Source organism: Triturus cristatus, chromosome 2_1 (genome assembly GCF_964204655.1).
Source record: "Triturus cristatus chromosome 2_1, aTriCri1.1, whole genome shotgun sequence".
Lineage (NCBI taxonomy): Eukaryota > Metazoa > Chordata > Amphibia > Caudata > Salamandridae > Triturus > Triturus cristatus.
The window spans coordinates 1160836309-1160859290 of NC_140581.1; the positions used below are offsets into that span (position 1 = coordinate 1160836309).

Sequence of the window (22982 nt, forward strand, 5' to 3'; positions counted from 1 at the left end):
AAAATCTGAGGGCCTGAACCTCTGAGGAGAACATTCTGGAGGGTGCTAACGCATGATTAGCTGGAGTTTGGACTATTCACGATGACTGAAATATGTAATAAAAGGGACACATTTTTTCTATCCGAAGCTCTATGATTCAATGCTACTCTATGTTTTTTTCTTGCCCACCTATGGAAGTGTTATTGCTACATTGCTAGGTTATGTACCGTGGGACTCCCACTTCGACAACGGGGAATATTCAAGCATGTGAATCTATGAAATTCACCCCAATACTGGAGAAATGACAAATTGTGCAAGAAGAATCTGCAATTTCCTGAGTTTGTGTTTGTGGACTGAATGAATATTTTCTATTACCTGCTGATTAGGAGGGTATTTGTTATTTAGGGGTGCTATTTCCTAAAATATACCATGTGACTGCTATAGAAGCATTAACAATAACACCAGCCCACATACACACTTTCAGTACAGAAAAGGGAGCTCAATTAGTAAGAGCTATTTTTGGAGCGTTCATTCCAACTGTGGGAACCATTTTAAATGATAAGATTACAAAACTGTCAACTGTTGTCGACAACCTGGCAACAAGCACCTTCGGAGCTTTACTAGCAGTAAACACTGAGCAGATAGCCATACTTTTAATGGTTTTGCAAGATCACTTAGCATTAGACATTTTACTCGCAGAAATGCCTAAATTACTCTGCAAAATGCCTAAATTGACACATTGCTGCTCCTACATACCTGACAAAAGTAAAGAAATAGAAAAATTTGCAAAGAATATTTCAGATTTAAAGTCTGAATTAGAAGAACAGTAAACATCCAGGGTTTTGGAAATTTTGGGAAAGGAATTCACACAAATGGAAATTGCATTGCAACTGAAGGAGGTATCTTAAAGGCTATACGTATATCAGTGCTAGCAGTAGGGCTTTGTTTGCTACTCCACTTAGCTTCAGTCAAAGGCTGCAGATATTACTTACACAAGAAAAGGGAAAAAGAAATTAACAAAAGATTAGAAAAGAGTGTGACACTAAATGGCATCATGAAAGAGGACTATAGATAACCATGACATTTAAAAAAGAGAAGGGATTCAACTGATGACGAGAGTGCCTTTTGAACAGAACTCACATGTGAAACCAAAAATTATGGTGACGGTTATTAAACCATCAGATGAGGGACTAATAGAGTCTAAAAAATTAGAAAAAAATTAACATAGTATGCTAAATGTGCTGTAAAAAGAGTATTTAATGTTAAACTGACACGCATTGAAATGTGCTAATTTACAGTAGGCAGTCATAGTTATCCATATAGGCCATAAAAAGGCGAGCTAAAAACGATGATGGATTCAACCCAGATCTGTGACTGGGGTGGTGAGTGTCTGAAAAGTTTCAGCGCTCTGTACATCATCTCCTTGTGTTTGCTTATTTCCATAAGCAACATTTTATTCTTGGATGTCATGAACTTCCTATTTTCTTATGTTTCATATAACATTGAATAGAATAACTTTTGCATTTTGAACAATAATGGCTTGATTTCGCTTGATAAAGAATGCATTACTTAACAGTGATTTTACCTTTTTAGTTAATAGTTCATTGCTCTCACAGTGAAAAAAGTAGAGCTGTAGAAAGTCCATTGGTGTATGAAGCCTATAGGAACCGTGTCTGATGTTTCCAGAATCTAACCACGCAAGACTTTCTGTAGCTAACCGCATGATAAAAACTTTAATCCATATTTATTTCCGTTGTAACAGAGGAGCTGTACCTGCTTACTGAGGAACTCTGTCTTTCGACTGGGTCGTGAAGAAGAACAAGTTACTTACCTTCGGTAACGCTTTTTCTGGTGGATACAATTTCAGCCTGTGGACTCCTCACCTTCTGAATACCCCCTGCGGCAGCATTCCGCGGAAATTCTTTCCTAGCTATCCCACGTCGACGAGGACGTCATAATGCTACGGCTCCGCTCACGGCTCCGCATGATGTCACCGGAGCCATAAAAGGACCTCGTCGGCGTGATGACGTCAGTTCCACCAATTTTTTCTGTGCCACCGAGGCAAACGGGCGGACCGGCACATTTTCACATGTATACACAGTATACTAAACTTATATATATATACAAATGCAGAACCCAATAAGGGCATGGAGAAATAGCAAAAGATCAAGCATTTCCCACTATTAAAACATAAGCATGATAAAGTCATATTTAAAAAACACTCAAGTGAAACAGTTAAAGCATCTTTTTGGTAGAAACAGGTGGACAACGGGGAGGCGGGTGGGAAAGTGAGGAATCCACAGGCAGATATTGTATCCACCAGAAAAAGCGTTACCAAAGGTAAGTAACTTGTTCTTCTGATGGACACTTCTGCCTATGGATTCCTCACCTTCTGAATAGAATCCCAAAGCTGTACCTCTCCCAGAGGAGGGTGTCCACCTGACTAGACTAAAAAATCTTGCAGCACAGATCGAGCAAAATGGCTGTCCCTCCTAACCTCCGAATCCAAGCAGTAAAGCTTTGCAAAAGTATGGAGGGAGGTCCAAGTTGCTGCTTTACAAATATCAATTACAGGAACACCTCTAGCCAAAGCAAAAGAAGAAGATTTAGCTCTAGTGGAATGAGCTCCGATACCTTCTGGAGGGTCCTTCTTGGCCAAGGCGTAGAAAATCTTGATGCACAAGATAATCCACATGGAGACAGTCCGCTTGTGCACAGCCTTGCCTTTCATCTTCCCAACGTAGCCCACAAAGAGCTGACCATCCAGCCTCAGATCACTTGTTCTGTCCAAATAAAAGCGGATAGCCCTCTTAGGGTCCAAACTATGTAGTCTCTCCTCCTCCTTGTATAAAAGGTGGGCAAAGTAATGGACTGTCCTATATGGACAGAGATAACCACCTTGGGAAGGAAAGCAGCCCTGGTCCTTAGAACCAACTTATCTGCATGAATGGTCAAGAATGGAGGCTTCAAAATAAGAGCCTGAAGCTCACTTACCCTCCTAGCCGAGGTAATGGCAATCAAGAAGACCGTTTTAAAAGAAAGAAGCCTCAAAGAACAAGTATGAAGAGGCTCAAATGGAGAACCCATTAAAAAGGAGATTCAAATTCCACTGAGGCATAATGAAAGGAGTGGGAGGAAACTTATTTGTAAGGCCCTTAATGAACCTCATGACAATGGGGGACTTAAATAAAGATGGCTGGTCTGGCAAACCTAGAAACGCCGACAAATAGCCCTTATTAGTCGCCACAGCACAACCCTGCTGGGCCAAGGACAGCAAAAACTGAAGAACATCCGACAAGTGGGTCTTTAAAGGATCAATGGATCTCTCTCCACACCATTTAACAAATCTAGACCATCTTGAGGAGTAAACAGACTTGGTGGAGTGTCGCCTGGACGATAAAATAACATCCACCACATCCGGTGGGAGAGAGAAGGAACTCAGGTTGCCCCGTTTAATCTCCAGGCATGAAGGTGCAGGCTCTGGAGGTGAGGGTGTAGAACCTGCCCCTGTGACTGCGAGAGGAGGTCTGCCCTGAAAGGGAGACGGAGTGGAGGGTGCGATGAGAGGTGAGGAAGATCTGTGTACTACACCCTTCTTGGCCAATCCGGGGTGATCAATATGACTTGGGCCCAGTCTTGGTGAATCTTCCTCAGAACCCGAAGAATCAAGGGTATGGGAGGAAACGCGTAAAGGAGTTGTGAGCTCCAATCCAATTGAAGCGCGTCCCCAAGCGCTCCCTGCACCGGATACTGGAGACTGCAGAACAACGGGCAGTGCGCGTTCTCGTGGGTAGCAAACAGGTCCAACAGAGGTGACCCCCACATCTGGAAGATGTGATGGACCACCTCCGGATGAAGGCACCACTCGTGATCGGCTGAGTAATGCCGACAGACTGTCCGCACGAACATTCAGCACACCGACTAGATGATTTGCAAACACACAAATCTGTCGCAGAGCCTCTCGACAGAGACGATACAACCCTACACCTCCCTGTTTGTTGATGTACCACATTGCGGTAGTGTTGTCCGTCAGGACCTGAACCAACTGACCGCGAAGGGAAGGAAGGAAAGCCTTTAGTGCCAAACGTATCGCCCGCAATTCCAAAAGGTTGAAGTAAAGCAACTTATCCTCTGGAGACCAAAGACCTTTGACCTCCAGATCCCCCAGATGAGCACCCCACCCTAGAGTGGAAGCATCTGTGATCACTGTGGCCACAGGTGGAGGAAGCTGAAAGGGCTTTTCTTGAGACAGGTTGCCCTGCACACCCCACCAAGTCAACTCCGCTGCAGCTTCTCTGGAGATTCTGACCTTCTACCTGAGATCTCCATTGTGTTGATACTACTGCCTGCGGAGGCACCACTGGAGTGCCCTCATGTGCCAGCGCGAAAGACTGACCAACAGTATGCAGGAAGCGAACAGACCGAGCAGTTGTAGAACCTTCAGGACTAGAAGCGCTCCATGGTGAAACAAAGGATTAATCTCCTGAATGTCGAGAACCCTCTGCAGTGGTGGGAATGCCTGACACACAGTAGTGTCCAGTATTGCCCCTATGAACAGGCAGCGCTGAGAAGGCACCAGGTGAGATTTGGGAACATTTACTGAGAAACCCAACTTGAACAACAGTCGCGTTGTTGCTTGCAAATGGCGCAACACCAACTCCGGAGACTCTGCTTTCAACAGCCAGTCATCCAGGTAGGTGAAAACAGGAACCCCTAACCTTCTAAGATGTGCTGCTACCACTGCCATCACCTTCGTAAAGACTCGAGGTGCGGAAGTGAGACCGAACAGAAGAACCGCAAACTGATAGTGTTGCGATCCTACCATGAACTGGAGATACTTCCAATGCGATGGACACCATCCAGTCTTCCTGTTGCAGTGCAAGAATAACCTGATCCAAGGTCAACATTTTGAACTTTTCCTGCCTGAGGTAAAGATTCAAAATCCTAAGGTCCAAGATCGGCCTTAATCGACCGTCCTTTTTGGGGGATCGGGATATATCGGGAGTAGCATCCCTGACCCCTTTCCTGCTCCGGAACCACCTCTATCGCACCTTTCTGTAACAAGGTAAGAACGTCATGCTGTAAAAGCAGTAAGTGGTCCTCTGAACACCAACCCTGGCGAGGAGGGTAAGGAGGAGGAAACTCTAAAAAAGGGACGGCGTACACATTCCCTACAAGATTTAAAACCCAACGATCAGAAGGGATCAGTTTCCAATCTTGTAGAAAGTGGGACACGCGACCCTCTACCGGACCAACATGTTCTAAGATGGGGGATCTAGCACTGCTTTCCTGAAGTGCCAATGGTGGCGGGAGAAGGGGAGGAGGAGGACTGCTGCCGAGAGGCTCCCCTAAGACGCCCTTTATTCTTCCCTCTGTACGATTTGTACAAAGGGTTCTGCTGCTGCTGCTGGCCCTGTTGAGCCTGCTGGCGGCCACGAAAGGAAGCACCTCTTCCGAAACCACGATACCGCTTGTAGCCGTATCCTCTGGACTGCAACTGGAGGCCCAGAGACCTTGCAGTAGCCCTGCTATCCTTAAAACACTGCAAGGCAGAATCAGCCTTTGACCCAAATAGTCTTGACCCATCAAAGGGCAAATCCACCAAAGTCGCTTAAACATCAGGTGAAAATCTGTACGATCTAAGCCAGGCTTGTCTTCTTGTCGCCACAGAAGACCCCATCACACGAGCCACAGAGTCAGCAGTGTCCAGTGCAGATTGTATCACATAAGGGGCCGCAGCTTGAGATTCAGAAAGGGCCTCCAAGAAATTATTTTGATCTTCTTCAGGCAACTTTGGAGCTAGCTGCTTGACTGAGTCCATCAAAGCATGGATATACCTCCCAAGAAGACAGGTTGCATTAGTGGCCTTCAGAGCCATACTAGCAGAAAAGAACACCTTCTTTGCTGCCTGCTCCATCTTTTTAGAATCCCTATCACCAGGTATGGTAGGGAAAGACAAGAAGACTGCTTCGAACAAGAAGCCTGAACCACAAAGCTTTCCGGTGATGGATGCGAAGTCAGGAAAGCTGGATCCCCAGGAGCAGGTTTGTACCTTCTTGAGATGGAACGAGAAACTGCAGGAGCAGACAAAGGCTTCTGCCAAACTTCCATTATAGGCTCGGTTAAGGCATCATTAAAGGGTAGCAGCGGTTCAGAGGCTGAAGAAGATGTATTAAGAACCTCCGTAAGGATACTAGATTTTACCTCCGCTGAAGGAAGTTACAGATCAAGCAAATCAGCTGCCTTCCTTATCACCACGTGATAAGGAGAAATGTCTTGTAACACTCCAGCCTTCGGGGAAGAAAGATCATATTCAGGAGAAGTATCCAACCCACTGGCCTCCTGTAAGCCCTCAAACTCGTCCACAGACTCAACAATTTCTCCTTGTTCCTGATCCTGTGCATATTCCTGCGTCTCCCTCCTAGAGCGCTGTTTAAGAATAGGTGGCGGCGGCGCCAAGAGCGGCGCCGGTGAGGACATCAACGGCATCAATGGAAGAGCCTCAGCCTCAAACCTCGGCGTCGATCGAATTCGAGGCGGCGCAGACTCGACAGCCGATGGAGTCCGCGGAGCCGGAGTGGAAGACCTCGGTACCGGGAAATGCCAAGCCGGAGTCGACGGCAAGAATGGCATAAAGGGTGCTTGAGGATAATGGTTAGGAACACCCAAGTTAAAGGCCAAAGGACCCACGGGGCCCGAAGGCACACCAGATGGAGTAGAGGCGCTGGCAAACATGCCAAACATCGCATTAATAAAATGTGCTGGATCTGATCCAGGAAAAGGAGGATATGGATCCGTACCTTCAGAAGCGGAACCACCTGAGGCTGAACAAGAGCCTGCGGAGCCAGGGATGAAGCCTGCACAGGCAAAGCCACATGGCTTGGAACGACTCCCTGGGCGTCGGAGACATAGCAGGAGCCGGAGATCCTTCATGCAACGAAGAGCCCTTCGACGCCGGCGATCTCGGAACCGGAGATGGAACTGGCGTCACCCGTGGAGATGGAGTGGGAGAAGGAGAAACAAAGTCCTTTCTTCTAAGTCGCTTGGCTGGAGAAGGCGACCTCGAAGCCCTGACTTTCGACGAACGGTGCCGAGAGCCATGTCTCCTCTTAGACTTCTTATGTTTTTTCGATTTCGAAGTATGATAAGACGACGACTTCGCTCTTTTATGACCCCTCTTCTCCTTTTTGGCTTTGGCCATAAACAGCTTAGCCTCGTGCTCCTTAGTGGCCATTGGATTCATTTTCCTGCAGCTTCGGCATTCTTCGACCTCGTGATCCGACGATAAGCACCAAAGGCAATCTTCATGCAGGTCAGAGATTGACATGTGACCGCCGCACTCCCTGCAAGGCTTAAACTCAGTCTTCCTAGAAGTAGCCATTGGAAATCCTCGAGGATACAAAGGTTTCTCTAAAGAAAATTGAGAACCCCTAGAAAAACCGTTACGCGTTGACAGCGGGGAAAAAAGGGAACTGACGTCATCACGCTGATGAGGTCCTTTTATGGTTCCGGTGACGTCATGCAGAGCCGCGAGCGGAGCCGTAGCATTATGACGTCCTCGTCGACGTGGGAGAGCTAGGAAAGAATTTCCGCGGAATGCTGGCGCAGTGGGTATTCAGAAGGTGAGGAATCCACAGGCAGAAGTATCCATCAGAAAGCAGCCTGCTACAATGTTTTCTATATGTTTTGACTTTTATATTAATGAATGTTCTTACGTAGGTTAAAGGAGTTTTTCGTGCAGACTCTTATGGGTGCTCTTTCAGAACCTTGACAGTCATGGCTACTGCTACTACTGTTCCCCTCTTCTGGCCTTACTTTGTTCTTGATTTGACAGCTTGCTACAGCAACTGTATGCTGATCTAATTGGGCTCATAAAGACTCGGATGAGTTTTATGGACTGCTCTTCAAGGGGGGTTATGTTACTTTAATTTGAATTTGAAGCTTTAAGCTACTTTGATTTCACTGTATTCCTGGAATTCAAACTCTTCATAGGTTCTTGAAATTAAATGCACTGATCATGATTTATAGCACAGGGAACTGATTTCCTTTGCTGGACATGCTCAAATGCAATTTATAATTAATGTTTGATTCTAAACATATTTGATTCGTGGAATCACTGAAATAAAGACAAAAATAAAGAAAATAACTTTACTGATCACTTAATGAGAAATAAAGCTTGTAATCTGTAATAAAACTCTTATCATTGAATGAACTTAAACTATTAATGAAATTTAAAGATAAAAATTCTAACTTGCGCCTTGACTCTTAATACACATTTCCATGGTCCACTCCCGAAAGAAAGATTTAGCGCAGAACGGAGTTTAAACTCTGGAGGGAAATAACGATTAGGGAAAAGATTTTGGGCCCAGTCAGAGCTTCAGCCTTAGACATCGCCACGATATGCAGGCACCCCATTAAATCATACCATTAGCAAACATGATTGCTTTCCCAAACTAATTGTGTTTTCTGCCTTACTATTAGGTCAAAGCAGACCTTTGGCTTAGGTTTAACGGAGTATGCTGTTGTTGTACTGATGGGACCCATAGTCTTAATTCTGCCATTAGGAAATGTTTTTATGTTTTTCTCTTCTATTATCAATGTTTTATCATTAATGTTTTATGTACATTTACGACTGTTTTTAACTTGCTGAATAAAGTTTTGAACTGAACTGAGACTTAGAGAATTATCATTGAAGGTTGAAAAGTCAACTTATAACTCTACAGCATTAATTCTCCACACAACTGATTGAGAGGATATTGGAAATGATTTTTCCTTACACACTCATGTCACGCAATTCAGCCCAGGTAATACATGCACTATTCCAAATTATTACAGGTTTGTTGCACAGGGCTATCAGAACTTCAATGAATGTTCTTTCTTTCCCTACAATGCAGCTATCTATGTAAATGTATACAAGAGTTGCTCTGGCAATAAATCCCTCTCGTCTTAAGGATCTACTTTGAATTCTGGAATATACCACTACATGTAAATAAACATTCCCTGTGATTTCCTAACAGGAAGAATATAGACGACGCAAGGAATATATGGCCATGTCTGAAACGTATAATGTGAATCTACAACAAATACTAGACGACTGCTTTCCTCATTCATAGTTGTGAATATAAATCAGAAGGAAGAAAAACTTGATAATTTAGACTAAAACATATCTGATAATGGTTGAAATGTTTTGATCAGAGATGCACTAAGTTATTAAACAGGGACAGAAATGCCTTGATCTGAACAATCCCTGGGTACAGTAACCTAGTAAAACTTCTGTCGGAGACTTCAGCGACCTAAAAATTGTTCATTTTACCTCATCAACACAACAAATTCATGCACTTACCTACAACCTTTTTGAAAATACAGTCTGCCAGGACAGTCTAATTCCAAATGCCCATCAAAACAGAAATGGTTTACTTTGTTTACTTACCAAACGTGGGAAAATTGATCTAGACCTATTACAGAGTGCTCAGGATTGTTAAAAACGCTTTTATGTATCTTCAGGCAAGCTCGTGAAACGCTGCAAACTGACGGTTGTCTTGGTGTCCCATTCTTTTCCATGAAACAGGACTCTATGTAGCCAATGGGGACGGTCAAAATATTACCTACAAAACATACAATATGCATAAACCTAGAGATCCAACAACAGGGGTAGACACTGTAGTATTAACAACACTCATTTTTTGCATTTACGGTTTGATACAAGTAGATTTAATTTTCATACCTTCGGTTATTTTATTTGAAATAGTAGCTTCCTACAAAGCAACACTGATTTGCAGACTGCCATAGAAGGCCACTTCCAAAGTGTGTAAAATCCCAAATGCCCACAGAAGGCTAAAACTAATCGGCTCAGAAACGATCACAAAAGGCTGAAACCCTTTGTAGCTAATGTCATTAGTACAACGGTTCCTCTGGCCCATCAAAATAAATAAATACATCGCCGGTACAAAGCTAGTATTCCGGGAGTAAAGAAAGGGTTGTCTTAGAGCTTGCTCGTTAGAAACGTAATGAGCTGTTCATTCCAATGTACTGTATCTGATTCCACAAGCCACTGACACCTTCCAGCCACAGTATCAAGCTCCAGATGACAACATGGGCTGTACAAATAACAACCTTTTACTTCCTGCCTCAAATTAGAGTTAATCTTTCACTCAATCAATCAATCAATCAATAAAACTTTATTAGGCTTTTGTGATAAAAACCATAAGTCATAAATTCAACAAAGCTATAAGCTCCCCTCCAATTTGTATCATCGATTGCCATATTTCATACAAAAAGATAAAACACGATTTTAAAATGAGTAGATAATTCTAATCACAGCTGGATCTAAGCCGAACAGTGACCTTTAAAAAACTAAGAACATACCATAACGTGGACCCTGAGAGCATAGCTAGAAAAGTAAATGCAGAACGCACTTGATTAAAATTAGCGGATTTTAAAATTGGGGTTAAATAGGTCTTCCTCAGCACCTCATAATAGATACAAAACACTAAAACATTAATCATGTCCTGAGGGGACTTGCTGTCACAACAGCATAGTGGCAGGGTCTCACCTTTCTACTCCCTCGGAGGTGGGCGAGGAGGAGATAAAATAGGTCTAAACAGAATCTCTTCACTAGAAAACAGTTATGTATTGAAAAGCCCAAGGAGATACGGCTCCGTGGTATGTACAGTTTTCAGGATGATGTATTTAGGTACACTGGGCTTCATTAACTCACACTCCTCCCTGTTCACCACACAGACTCTGCGAATAGACTCTTTGGCCCAAAGTAAGTCCTTCCTGTTGATTGAATCCGGGATCACTAAAGTGACCCTACCTGCCAAGAGTCCTGAACCCTTCCCGAATATATTTGAACCAAGGGATGTGGTGGGCATGGTCAAGGGCCATACAATCCCTTAAGATGTCTTTGTATAAGGTGGTCCCCTTATTCAACCAAACTTTAAGCCAATAGGATAATGGGCAAAATGACAACAGGTCTGACAGGTAAGACATACCCAGTTCTTCGTGTACAGAAAAAGTAGATGTTCCCTGAGGTACACATAGGAGTTGTCCCAAGAACCTATTTTTGACTCTTTGTAACTCCTCATCCGATGTATAACCCCAAATTTCACTGCCATAAGTTACCTGCGCTAAACACTTAGCTCTGTAAAGCTCCAAGATTGCACCTATTGGTTTTTTACCCAGCCGCGATGCAAAGTTAAAAATAACCGCATTAGCCTGTAGGAATTCCCCTTTCTTTTTGGTTCTCAGAGGGCCCCAGTTTAATTTGGCATCCATCATGACCCCCCAAGTAAGAGAAGGCACTGGTCTTAAGGACCAGTGTGGACCCTACCTTAAAGTTGAAGGACTTCCTTGAACTTGGCCCCACCTGCATCACATATGACTTAGAGTTGTTAACTAAAAGGTCCTGGTACTCCATAAACTTCACAAAGGAGTTGAGTAAGGTTTGCAGGCCCCTTAGTGTCCGGGCCATAAGGACGGCATCATCTGCATACAATAATACCGGCAGGCCACGACGTCCCACCTGAGAGAAGTCTACCCGAGTGTCAACTGGTACCCTCTCCAAGTCGTTGATATACAAGTTAAATAAGAAAGGGGAAAGGATACAGTCCTGTCGCACCCCTCTCTGAATTGGGAATGGACTGGTGACCTTACCATCATTTGTGAACCGTACCTCTGCTTTAGTATCCCCGTGAAGCTCACGGAGGAAGAGGACAATGTCTTTGTCCACACCCATACCCAGCAGGGTCTCCCATAACTTGTTTCTGTTTACACGGTCGAAAGTGGAAGACAAGTCCATGAAGGCCAAATATATACTACCAGATTGAGCAATGGTATATTTGTTGATGATCATGTATGTATTCAAACATTGATCGACTGTAGACCTCCCTGGACGAAAACCATATTGGATGTCGGTTAGGATGTTCTTGTCACCTGCCCATGTGGACAGCCTATTCAAAAGAATACTTCCCATCACTTTAACTGACGAGTCCAATAGGGATATGGGTCTATAAAAGAGGGGACTATCCCTAATCCCTTTCTTGAAGACTGGAACGATGGTGGATAGGGACCAAGTTCTAGGCAAGCCCCCTCTGATTGCAGCGTTTAAAACAGTAGTAAGGATTGGTACCCACAACTGGAGGTTAGATAAGTAGAGGTCTGGAGGGATACCATCAGGTCCTGGTGCCTTGTTCCTGGACAACCCTGCTATACCCTTGCTAACTTCATCTGCTGTGAAGACTAGGGATGACTTCCCTCCGCCACCAGCTAGACTTGGATTTGATGGACTGCTGAACATATCCTGGAACTAGCCAACCCATTCCTCTTCTGTAATATGTACGTCAAGGGCCTGTGAGTTTCCACCTCACAGAAAAGGACAGTTGACAATACTCCAGAACCAATTACTATTTTTCAGGGTACATGCCTCAATAATCTTACTCCATGCCTCCTCCCTTAGCTCGGCTTTACGCCATGCTAGTTCGGCTTTATGTATCCCTCTACACTCTTTTACCCGAGCAAAATCCCTTGGTTTAGTGCCTAGATGCCCTCAGATTCCTGGTCGCACAGGAGCAGTCGTGATCAAACCATCTTGTAATTCAACCCTTTGAGGACGTGGGCAGTGCCTTATGCAGGTGACCAATTGTACATGAGATAGCCGAGAAGGCTTCCAGAACAGCCCCTGCCTCCCCAGGCCAGATTGCACAGATATCGATCCCCCTCTTGCACTTGGCCAAAAGAGACTTATAAAAGGTGTCTGGGATTATCTTCGTCCACCTTAGCCTTCTGCCCTGGTCTGTTGTCCTTAATGTTCCCCTAGATGCTTACATACGGGTTATCCCAGGTCTTGGCCAAGTGGTCGAGATGCACAGCGGGTTATGATCACTGTAAATACTCTCTTTGACACTAAATTCCAAAAGTAATTGGAAGAAGGGGCTAGAAACAAAAATGAAGTCTATAAACGTTGAGCTCCCCGACCCAGTAAATGTCGGATTAAGATGGTTCCTGCCGTGGGCCACCCTACTCATAGACATCAAACTCATTGACTAGGGCATTAAGAGTATCTCCCCGTGGGGTGTGTTCAACATCCATACCCACCATCCGAGAGCATCCTATGCTGGTTATAGTGCCTGCGTTTGGATCCCCACATAGATGAATTTTGAAATCTCCTACAATCATAAGATAGCCATTCTGGGAAGCCTTAGTAATCATTCTCCTTAAAAAAGAGCCCATCCTAGCGATGTTATAAACATTTGCAGTGTCAGGACTGTTGCAGGTGAAGCTGGTTTTCCGAGATTCAACATACACCCGAGGGTTCAGGCAGGTAAGCGAAGACAGGTTTCAGTTAGATCGCTCACTGCCTTCATACGATCCCTTAGCGCTTAGGTATTAGGTTCCTTTCCCCCTCCCAAGATGGCCGCTGGTAGGTTCCTCTGACCTCTACTATTGCAGTGACGTGCAGCGGTGTAGTCTTTTCCCGAGTTGAAGTGCGCGAGCGCGTCCTCAGCTCGGCGCACTTCAACCGTCAAATTTTGAGGTGACGAGACGGAGTTTTCTAGTGCTCCGTATTTCCTCAGGAAAATCTTTGTTTAGTTTGGGTTAGTCATTACGGAAGAGAGCCTCGCACCCCACCTTGGCTCCGTTCCAGTCCTTGTACTTTTGGGGGCCAACATTCATATTTTCCTCGCCACTCTCCTCAGAAGTCCGTTCCAGTACCAGAGACATCAGGTGGTGAGGGAAGTCAACCCCTCTCGTTTCCTCAGCGCCTCAGCGAAAAGGAATAAGGTAGAAACCGATTTGGAACTTGCTCCACAGAGAAGTAAGTGCTGCAAATCTTTCCCAGTAATCTCGTTAAAGTCAGAATTTCCGCTGTAGGCATTCAGAGACAATTGCTAGAAAGAAATAAAGAAAAAGAAGAATGAGTTAAACTTCAGTGGTGAGGTAATAGCGAAAGAAAGAGTGACTCGCTATTGCCAGACAATACCTAGAGTACCATTTATGGCAGAAGAAGAACTTGAGAGAGAGAAGACATCAGAATAGACTAAGGATTACATGAGACTTCGCGACAGATGCAGCTGTGCATATATAATATATATATATATATATATATACATATATGTAAGAACTACCCAACAACATTCCTCAGTACAGCTCTGAAGGTTGAAGAAAGAATTGTCAGCATATGTTCTGGTGAACTTAATGAAAATCTATAATCTTCTGGGTGGAATCCAGGTAACGAAGGAACTATTGGGGTGGTAGAGGGATTCCCGAAAGAATAGGATTACATGTGTTTCTATTTGCAGGAGCGAACGCACCTTCAACTCCACATCACACCCATTAGAAGGTATCTACTAAGTGAGAACAGAGAGCGGCATCCACTGTGTCAGGACAGGTATAGTTGGGTAAAACAAGGGTCTTATGAGCGTAGAGAGTATTAGAATTGTTGTTGAGTAATTCTTGTTTCAGGAATTCGGAAGAAGAAATCCCGAGTCCAGTCCAGGAAGAAGACGCAGTGTTGTCTCTCTTTTCTGTCCAATTCCCCTTTCCCCCTCACTGCTGCTCGCGAGCCTTCGAGCTCGTGGTAGCGGAGTGGGGGAGTGGAGATCAAGCATCGGCTCCTGTGGAAAAGGCACAAGATACGCAGAAACTTGATAGAACTTGATAGATTGAAGTGCCCGCTAATTATTTCCACCCGAGCACGATGGCTGAGGGAATTGATGTAAAGGCCCTAGCTACTGTGTTAGATAGCATCCAGAAACAGCTCAGTGATACCTTGGAAGATAACAAGTCCCTTAGAGAAGAGGTTAGGAAGTCTGCCCAAGAAGCTAGCTATTTGCGCCAGCGTTTTGATGAGTTTTCTGGGGGTCCTCATTCCTCAGTTAAGGAAGATAAGCCTTCCTCTTTTGCTCCTGCCCCGTCAGCTGCAGAACTCACTACACAGGTCATTCATGCAATCTCCCCAACTATTCCATTAGCAGCTCCTGAAAGATTTAGTGGGGATCCACATAAGGCCCAAATTTTTCTCACACAATGTTCATTACACTACCTATGTAGGCCCATCATTTTCAAGGAAGATCAGTCTAAGGTGGCTTTCATGCTGTCGTACCTGAGTGGAGATGCAGCTGCCTGGTCCATGCCTTTGGTGAACAATAACGATCCCATTCTGTATGATTTTGAAGGATTCAAGAGAGAATTTTTGCGGATTTTTGACAGAAGATCCATCTCCCAGTCCACGGACAATGAGTTGTTAGACCTAAAGCAGGGGAATCGCGAATTAGTGGCATATTTAGCCCAATTCAACAAACTGATCGTGGAGACAAGTTGGCCAGAGGCAAAACGAGCTGCAATTTTCTATCGTGGTCTGAAGGATGAACTTAAGGATGGCCTATCACAGATCCCAAGGCGTCCCACGGAGGTATCTGAATTAATTGACTTAGTACTACAGATTGACCAGCGACAAAGTGAAAGAAAGAATGAGAGACGCAAGGAATTTAGGAGCATTCCGCCTCGATTTGACAGAATAAGATCGGAAGGATCTAGGCAAAAGGAAGCAGCGTCAGAGGATGAGCCAATGCAAATTGGTTCTGTAAGAGGGCCTCTGACGAAGGAAGAACGGGAGAAGAGACGTTTGGGCAAGCTGTGTATGTACTGTGGGAACTCTGGTCACTTTGTGCGGGAATGTACTAAGAAGCCCAAGAGCAACTTTGGGGTAAAAGATCGGCTCCACCAGTAGAAGGGGTTGCCCTGGTGGAAGCGAAGGAACAGTCAACTCCAGAACCAAAACTTGTGGCGAATACTCTGCAATCGTCGGCGCCACATTTGATTCTATCCGTTCAAATAAGATTTGGAGGTCGGATCAAGGATGGAATTTCTGTCATGATTGACTCTGGGGCTACAGGAAATTTTTGCGACATTGGATTTGCCAAGACACTGGGAATTGCCTTTGTCAAGAAGGAAAGGCCAGAGCCGGTCCGCGCAGTGGACGGGACGAGCCTGTCCTCGGGACCAATAGTTTTCGATTCTGAGGAAATCCAATTGTTCGGACCAGGTCAACATCGTAGTTCATTGCAATTTAGTTTGATCGACGCACCACAATTTCAGCTGATCTTAGGTCTGCCTTGGCTCACCGAGCATAATCCGTTAATTAATTGGGCCAGACGTTCGATTTGCATGAACTCTGAGTATTGTCTACATCATTGTTTTCGTGAGGATCCTGATCCACCAGAAGCTACACAGTCCCAATACTTAGCAAGCTTCCCTAAGACAATTTGTGCTTTAGACACTCAAGAAATTCCTCGAGAATACGAAGATCTTGCCTCGGTGTTCGATGAGGGAGAAGCAGAACGTTTACCTCCTCATCGAGAGTATGACTGTCGAATTGAGTTGGAGCCTGGAGCCTCCCTCCCTTCTAGTCGAATTTACGCGCTGTCTGAAGCGGAAAATGTCCATCTCAAGGAATATCTGAACAGATACTTGGCTAACGGGTTTATTCGCCCCTCTCAGTCACCTGTCTCGTCTCCACTCTTTTTTATTTCCAAGAAAGATGGTCAATTAAGAACTTGCATCGACTACCGCGCCCTTAACTTGGTCACCAAGAAGAATGGTTATCCTCTTCCTTTGATTTCGGAGCTGCTGGACCAGGTAAAGGGAGCGAAGATTTATTCCAAGTTGGATTTGAGAGGAGCTTACCATTTGGTACGCATGGCTGAAGGCGAAGAATGGAAGACTGCTTTTCGTACCCGTTTTGGTTTGTTCGAGTACCAAGTCATGCCATTTGGCTTATGCAATGCTCCGCCAGCTTTCCAGCACTTTGTAAATGACGTACTGCGTGAATTTTTAGATCGTTTCGCAGTGGTTTACATAGATGACATCCTCATATTCTCTGCCAGCGAGGAAGAACATGTCCAGCATGTTAGATCCATTTTGAAGAAATTGCTTGAAAATCAACTTTTTGTCAAACTGGAGAAGTGTGTTTTTCATACGACACGAGTGGAGTTTCTGGGATTCGTTTTGTCATCAGATGGAGTCTCTATGGATGAATCCAAGGTGCGAGCAATTAAGGAGTGGCCCTCTCCGCGTTCAGTAAAGGAAGTACAGAGTTTCCTTGGCTTCGCCAATTTCTATAGGCGATTTATCATCAACTTTTCTGAGCGAGTTTGTCCACTCACGAGATTATTGAGGAAGAAGACCAAATTTGAGTGGAATGCGGAAACGGAACTTGCATTCAACGAGCTCAAGAGAATTTTTGTATCTTCACCAGTCTTGCTCCATCCGGATCCGGGAGAACCGTTTTTTGTGGAGGCCGATGCCTCCGATTTGGCCATCGGAGGGGTTTTGTCCCAGCGCCATAAGCGGACAGGTCAGCTACATCCCGTAGCTTTTCGTTCAAGGAAGTTATCTGCTGCAGAAATTAATTATTCCATTGCGGATAAGGAACTGTTGGCAGTAAAGGATGCCTTCTCAGAATGGAGACATTATTTGCTGGGAGCAAGACATGTGGTGACGGTATTTACCGACCATCGGAATCTTCAGTTTTTGAAATCCGCGCGCACTCTTACCCCACGCCAATTGAGATGGTCCTTATTTTTTGCAGATTACGACTTTGTTTTAACTTACAAACCTGGATCAGCAAATGGGAAGGCAGATGCCCTATCTCGCCTCAATGTGAGCTCCGACATCAAGACTTCTGAAAAAGGGGTCATAATTCCAGTAGATCGGATAATCGGAACACTCTCCTACTCCGACTTAGAAAAGGAGTTACCCAACTTGCGGTCTCAAGAAGAAGTTCGAGGTTGGGCGGCAAAGGGGGAAGACTATCAAGTCAAGGATGGAAGACCCGTCTACCAAGACAAATGGTTCGTGCCAAGTCAGAAGCTGCAAGAACAAATCATAGAACACTTTCATGACAATTTGCTGGCCGGACACAAGGGTGTGAAGAAGACTACAGAACTGATCCGAAGAGAGTTTTGGTGGCCTGCAATGGAAGCTCAGGTGCGGCAGTATGTAACCACTTGCGAGTCATGTATCAAGGGGAAGACACTTAGAAGGGCTCCTCAGGGGTTGTTGCAGCCTTTGCCCCCAGCCCCGTATCCGTGGCATACCATTTCAATGGATTTCATAGTGGATCTTCCGTCCAGTGAGGGTCTTTCTGTCATTTGGGTGGTGGTGGACCATTTTTCCAAGATGAGTCATTTTATTCCTTTAAAGGCCCTTCCAAATGCTACACAGCTGTCTACACTATTCACACAGCACATTGTAAAAGCCCATGGTATTCCAAAGGTTGTAATCTCAGATAGGGGTCCCCAGTTTGTCTCTCGCTTTTGGAGATCTTTTTTGAAAGGATTGGGTGTTGACTCCCGTCTGTCTACCAGTTTCCATCCAGAGACGGATGGACAGACGGAGAGGGTGAATCAGGAGCTGGAGCAGTTCCTGCGCTTGTTCCTGATGGATCAGGAAGGAGATTGGCCAGATTTGATTTGGGCGGCAGAGTTCGCTTATAACAATGCTCAGCATGCTTCCACAGGCTACTCCCCGTTCTATTTAAATTCTGGTCGTCATCCTAACGCTTGGGTAGAGAAAGAGACCAGCGATGTTCCTGCAGTGGAGACAGTGGTTCAGGATTTACATAAGGCTTATCAATTAGCTTCCAGAAATCTGTCTAAGGCTAAAATTTCCTACAAGAAGCAGGCCGACAAGAGGAGGCGTCCCAACCCAGTTTATGAAAAGGGAGATCTAGTCTGGTTGTCTACTAGAAATTTACGTTTGAAGGGGAACAGAAAGTTTCAACCGAGGTACATAGGTCCCTTTCAGGTAGACAGAATGGTGAATCCAGTCAGTGTGAAGGTATGTCTTCCTCCTCGGTTGAGGTTACATCCAGTTTTTTATGTTTCCCTGCTCCAGCGTAGTCCAAGAGGGTTCAGGTCCAGAAATTCACCTTCCCCAGTCTTGGTGCAGGGGCAGGAGGAATTTGAGGTGAAGAGAATACTAGATTCTAAATTTCAAAGAGGGAAAATTTACTACCTAGTTGACTGGAAGGGTTGCGGTCCTGAAGAGAGATCTTGGGAGCCCCAATCCCATATCCATGCTCCACGTTTGCTGAGAGATTTTCACCGTGCACACCCCACTAAGCCCAAGGGGGTTAGGGAGGGGGTTTTGGTGGGAGGTACTGTCAGGACTGTTGCAGGTGAAGCTGGTTTTCCGAGATTCAACATACACCCGAGGGTTCAGGCAGGTAAGCGAAGACAGGTTTCAGTTAGATCGCTCACTGCCTTCATACGATCCCTTAGCGCTTAGGTATTAGGTTCCTTTCCCCCTCCCAAGATGGCCGCTGGTAGGTTCCTCTGACCTCTACTATTGCAGTGACGTGCAGCGGTGTAGTCTTTTCCCGAGTTGAAGTGCGCGAGCGCGTCCTCAGCTCGGCGCACTTCAACCGTCAAATTTTGAGGTGACGAGACGGAGTTTTCTAGTGCTCCGTATTTCCTCAGGAAAATCTTTGTTTAGTTTGGGTTAGTCATTACGGAAGAGAGCCTCGCTCCCCACCTTGGCTCCGTTCCAGTCCTTGTACTTTTGGGGGCCAACATTCATATTTTCCTCGCCACTCTCCTCAGAAGTCCGTTCCAGTACCAGAGACATCAGGTGGTGAGGGAAGTCAACCCCTCTCGTTTCCTCAGCGCCTCAGCGAAAAGGAATAAGGTAGAAACCGATTTGGAACTTGCTCCACAGAGAAGTAAGTGCTGCAAATCTTTCCCAGTAATCTCGTTAAAGTCAGAATTTCCGCTGTAGGCATTCAGAGACAATTGCTAGAAAGAAATAAAGAAAAAGAAGAATGAGTTAAACTTCAGTGGTGAGGTAATAGCGAAAGAAAGAGTGACTCGCTATTGCCAGACAATACCTAGAGTACCATTTATGGCAGAAGAAGAACTTGAGAGAGAGAAGACATCAGAATAGACTAAGGATTACATGAGACTTCGCGACAGATGCAGCTGTGCATATATAATATATATATATATATATATACATATATGTTACAACTACCCAACAACATTCCTCAGTACAGCTCTGAAGGTTGAAGAAAGAATTGTCAGCATATGTTCTGGTGAACTTAATGAAAATCTATAATCTTCTGGGTGGAATCCAGGTAACGAAGGAACTATTGGGGTGGTAGAGGGATTCCCGAAAGAATAGGATTACATGTGTTTCTATTTGCAGGAGCGAACGCACCTTCAACTCCACATCACACCCATTAGAAGGTATCTACTAAGTGAGAACAGAGAGCGGCATCCACTGTGTCAGGACAGGTATAGTTGGGTAAAACAAGGGTCTTATGAGCGTAGAGAGTATTAGAATTGTTGTTGAGTAATTCTTGTTTCAGGAATTCGGAAGAAGAAATCCCGAGTCCAGTCCAGGAAGAAGACGCAGTGTTGTCTCTCTTTTCTGTCCAATTCCCCTTTCCCCCTCACTGCTGCTCGCGAGCCTTAGAGCTCGTGGTAGCGGAGTGGGGGAGTGGAGATCAAGCATCGGCTCCTGTGGAAAAGGCACAAGATACGCAGAAACTTGATAGAACTTGATATGCAGATGCAGAAGTGGCATTATTAAAGTTCAACAACAACAAGTTTACCAGCCCCTGGAAAAAAGATAAAGCCTGCAGACAATCATTATCAGTTGGTAATTCCTTTAAGTGGCACTGTATGTCCAGGGAGACATAAATTAGCAGCCCACCCTTAGTTCTTTCCGTTCATGAAGGAATGGCTGGTACAAAAATGGTCTTAAATCCCTCAAGAAGGAAACTGTTACTAATAGACCATGTCTCCTGGAGACAGATAAAATAAATTAAAACCTTTGATATAATTAATCCATCCAAGATCTTTAATCTTGTTAGCTATTCCGGCTAAATACCATGAAATAAATTTACAAGTTTTACCATCCCCAGGACCTATAGAGGGAGACCCTGTTTTCCTACAGTGAACTAATGCCATCTCTATGGAATCTTTAACAGTATCAATGAGTCAATCACAAGCGTCCAATGATTCCAAAGGTGTAAAAGGGTTGTAAAGGGGTATGTCTTGAGCTCCCATCTGACGGTTCAATTCAGGACGATCGGGATAAACTGGGAGCCTCCAGGGGCCCACATTGTTGGGCATCAAAGCACGGGTGAAGGATCTGTAAAAATACCCCAGAGGGACAGCCATGATAGACGATACAAGCCCACCCTTATTATTCTGTGACACTGAATGTAAGATTTCCTCAACTAGGTGTGGTCTGTTAAGGTTGACAATTATACAGTCATCTGACAGGGTTTTTGTAGTCCTCCCAACCCAGGACACTCTTCGTGCCATAATGATGTGTTTTTCCAAACTTAGGCCAAAAGAGGTGTTACAATCCAACCAATGCAGTACCTTCTTCTTGAGTTGCTCAAATTCTTCAACGGCGTCCAGAGGTAGCACCCGAACATTACCAAGTACATACGGAGAGGATTCTGGTGCAAGATGTACTGTTGGTAGCCTCTGCCTCGGTCTCTCCCCCATGGGGTCTGATGCGTGGGGCTCTGGGAGAAAATTCCTACCTCTTCCAAGCTCTCCAGTGAGGGGTTTGGCTGAACTGGAACAAACTGCAGGACATTGTAACTTCAGTGCCCCGGCTTCACCCATAAGGACCACCACCCAAGGGTTTAAGTCCACCAAAGGCTGTGGAAGAAGGTCAGCACTACTTTGAACAGGTGTTAATTGAGGCCTATCCCCACTTGAACTTTGCTGATTGTTTGTATAGCCTATTGGGCAGGGCCCAGTTGTAGCCCTCCCCCCCCCCCCCAGCGATACCATGGACCCAGCAGGACTATTTTGGCAAATCCTCGTGAGCTCCTGCTCCATTGAGACTCGACGTTGCATGATGGGATCAAATTTACATTCAATGTTAATCATCAAGGCGCCCATCCAGCTGTCCATAATGGCATCCATGTCCTCCTTACACAGTGGTTGCGGGTTACTAACACACTGTCCTAACCCCTCTTCCCTTGGGCGTTTGGCTTTAGTCCCTGTCGCCGGACATTTCCTTTTTACTCCCATACCTGCCCCTGCTTGCGATTCCCCTGCCTTGACCTTAACCCCCGGGCCCTTGATCGATATAATTGGGACTGTAAACTCGATGTTGCAGACTATGGCTACCTCTGGGCCGTGGATTCCCTCAATCCCCAAGGATGGTGATCCAGCTTGGCTTAATGAGGGTCCATGTTCAAGCTGGATCTCCTGGGCAGGATGCAATACAATACCCCCCACTGTGCCTAGTGGGCGGGAAACAGGCGAACGAGAGAGCCAGCAGGCCCGCAGCTCTATTTCCTTATCTATAATCCCCGCAGCCTGTGATAAAAATACATCCATCATTGTGGCTGGAGGACCTGGGGGTACTGCTGTCGGGCCTTTGCGTTTCCCCATAATTCTCACACAGGGGTAAATATTAATTGGACAGGATAGACAGCTGCAGTGTTAAGGGAAACTAAGGTGCGGCCACTGACCGAGCAGACAAAACTCTAATTTCTATTCAAGTTATTAACAGAGACGCCTCCTACCTTCACGTGTATATAGCTGGGATCAATCCACGAGGCTCCTTTCTTTATGCTTTCTTTTGAGGTTCCAGTCCTGGTTGTCCACAGGGTCACCAAAGGCTACTACCAACAAGTTCTAGAGGCAAGAGAGGTGGCCCAGCCCAGCCTCCTCCGGGCTCTGACAGGAGCGGACGGGCCTGCCTGTGGCCCGGGCTTTGCCCGGGCGCGGCCTGCGTTTCCCGCGCCGTGGGAGGAAACCAGCGCTTTTCAGCACATGCGGCGCAAGCATGCTGCCCAACTCCTCCTCCTCACAGTGTCCGGGGGTTTCTGGGACACCAAGGCCCTTAGGGCAAAGACAGCGGCATAGCAGGTGGCAACAAGATCCTGGCAGCAAAGCAGAAATGTGTCTGTCACTCAAACAATACCCATTTGCCGCTTCATGTCCATCATCATACTGCCCATGGAGACT

At 45.4% G+C, this 22982-nt stretch overlaps 1 protein-coding gene across 2 annotated transcripts in view; it reads right to left on the minus strand.

The window, feature by feature from the left end:
- Positions 1 to 22982, minus strand: part of TRMO (tRNA methyltransferase O) — a 227917-nt gene that overhangs the window by 147154 nt on the left and 57781 nt on the right. For both annotated transcript variants that reach the window (XM_085636606.1, XM_085636607.1), the window contains exon 2: positions 9410 to 9584. In XM_085636606.1, the coding sequence (XP_085492732.1) occupies positions 9410 to 9584 (175 nt within the window). The remainder of the gene's footprint in view (positions 1 to 9409; positions 9585 to 22982) is intronic.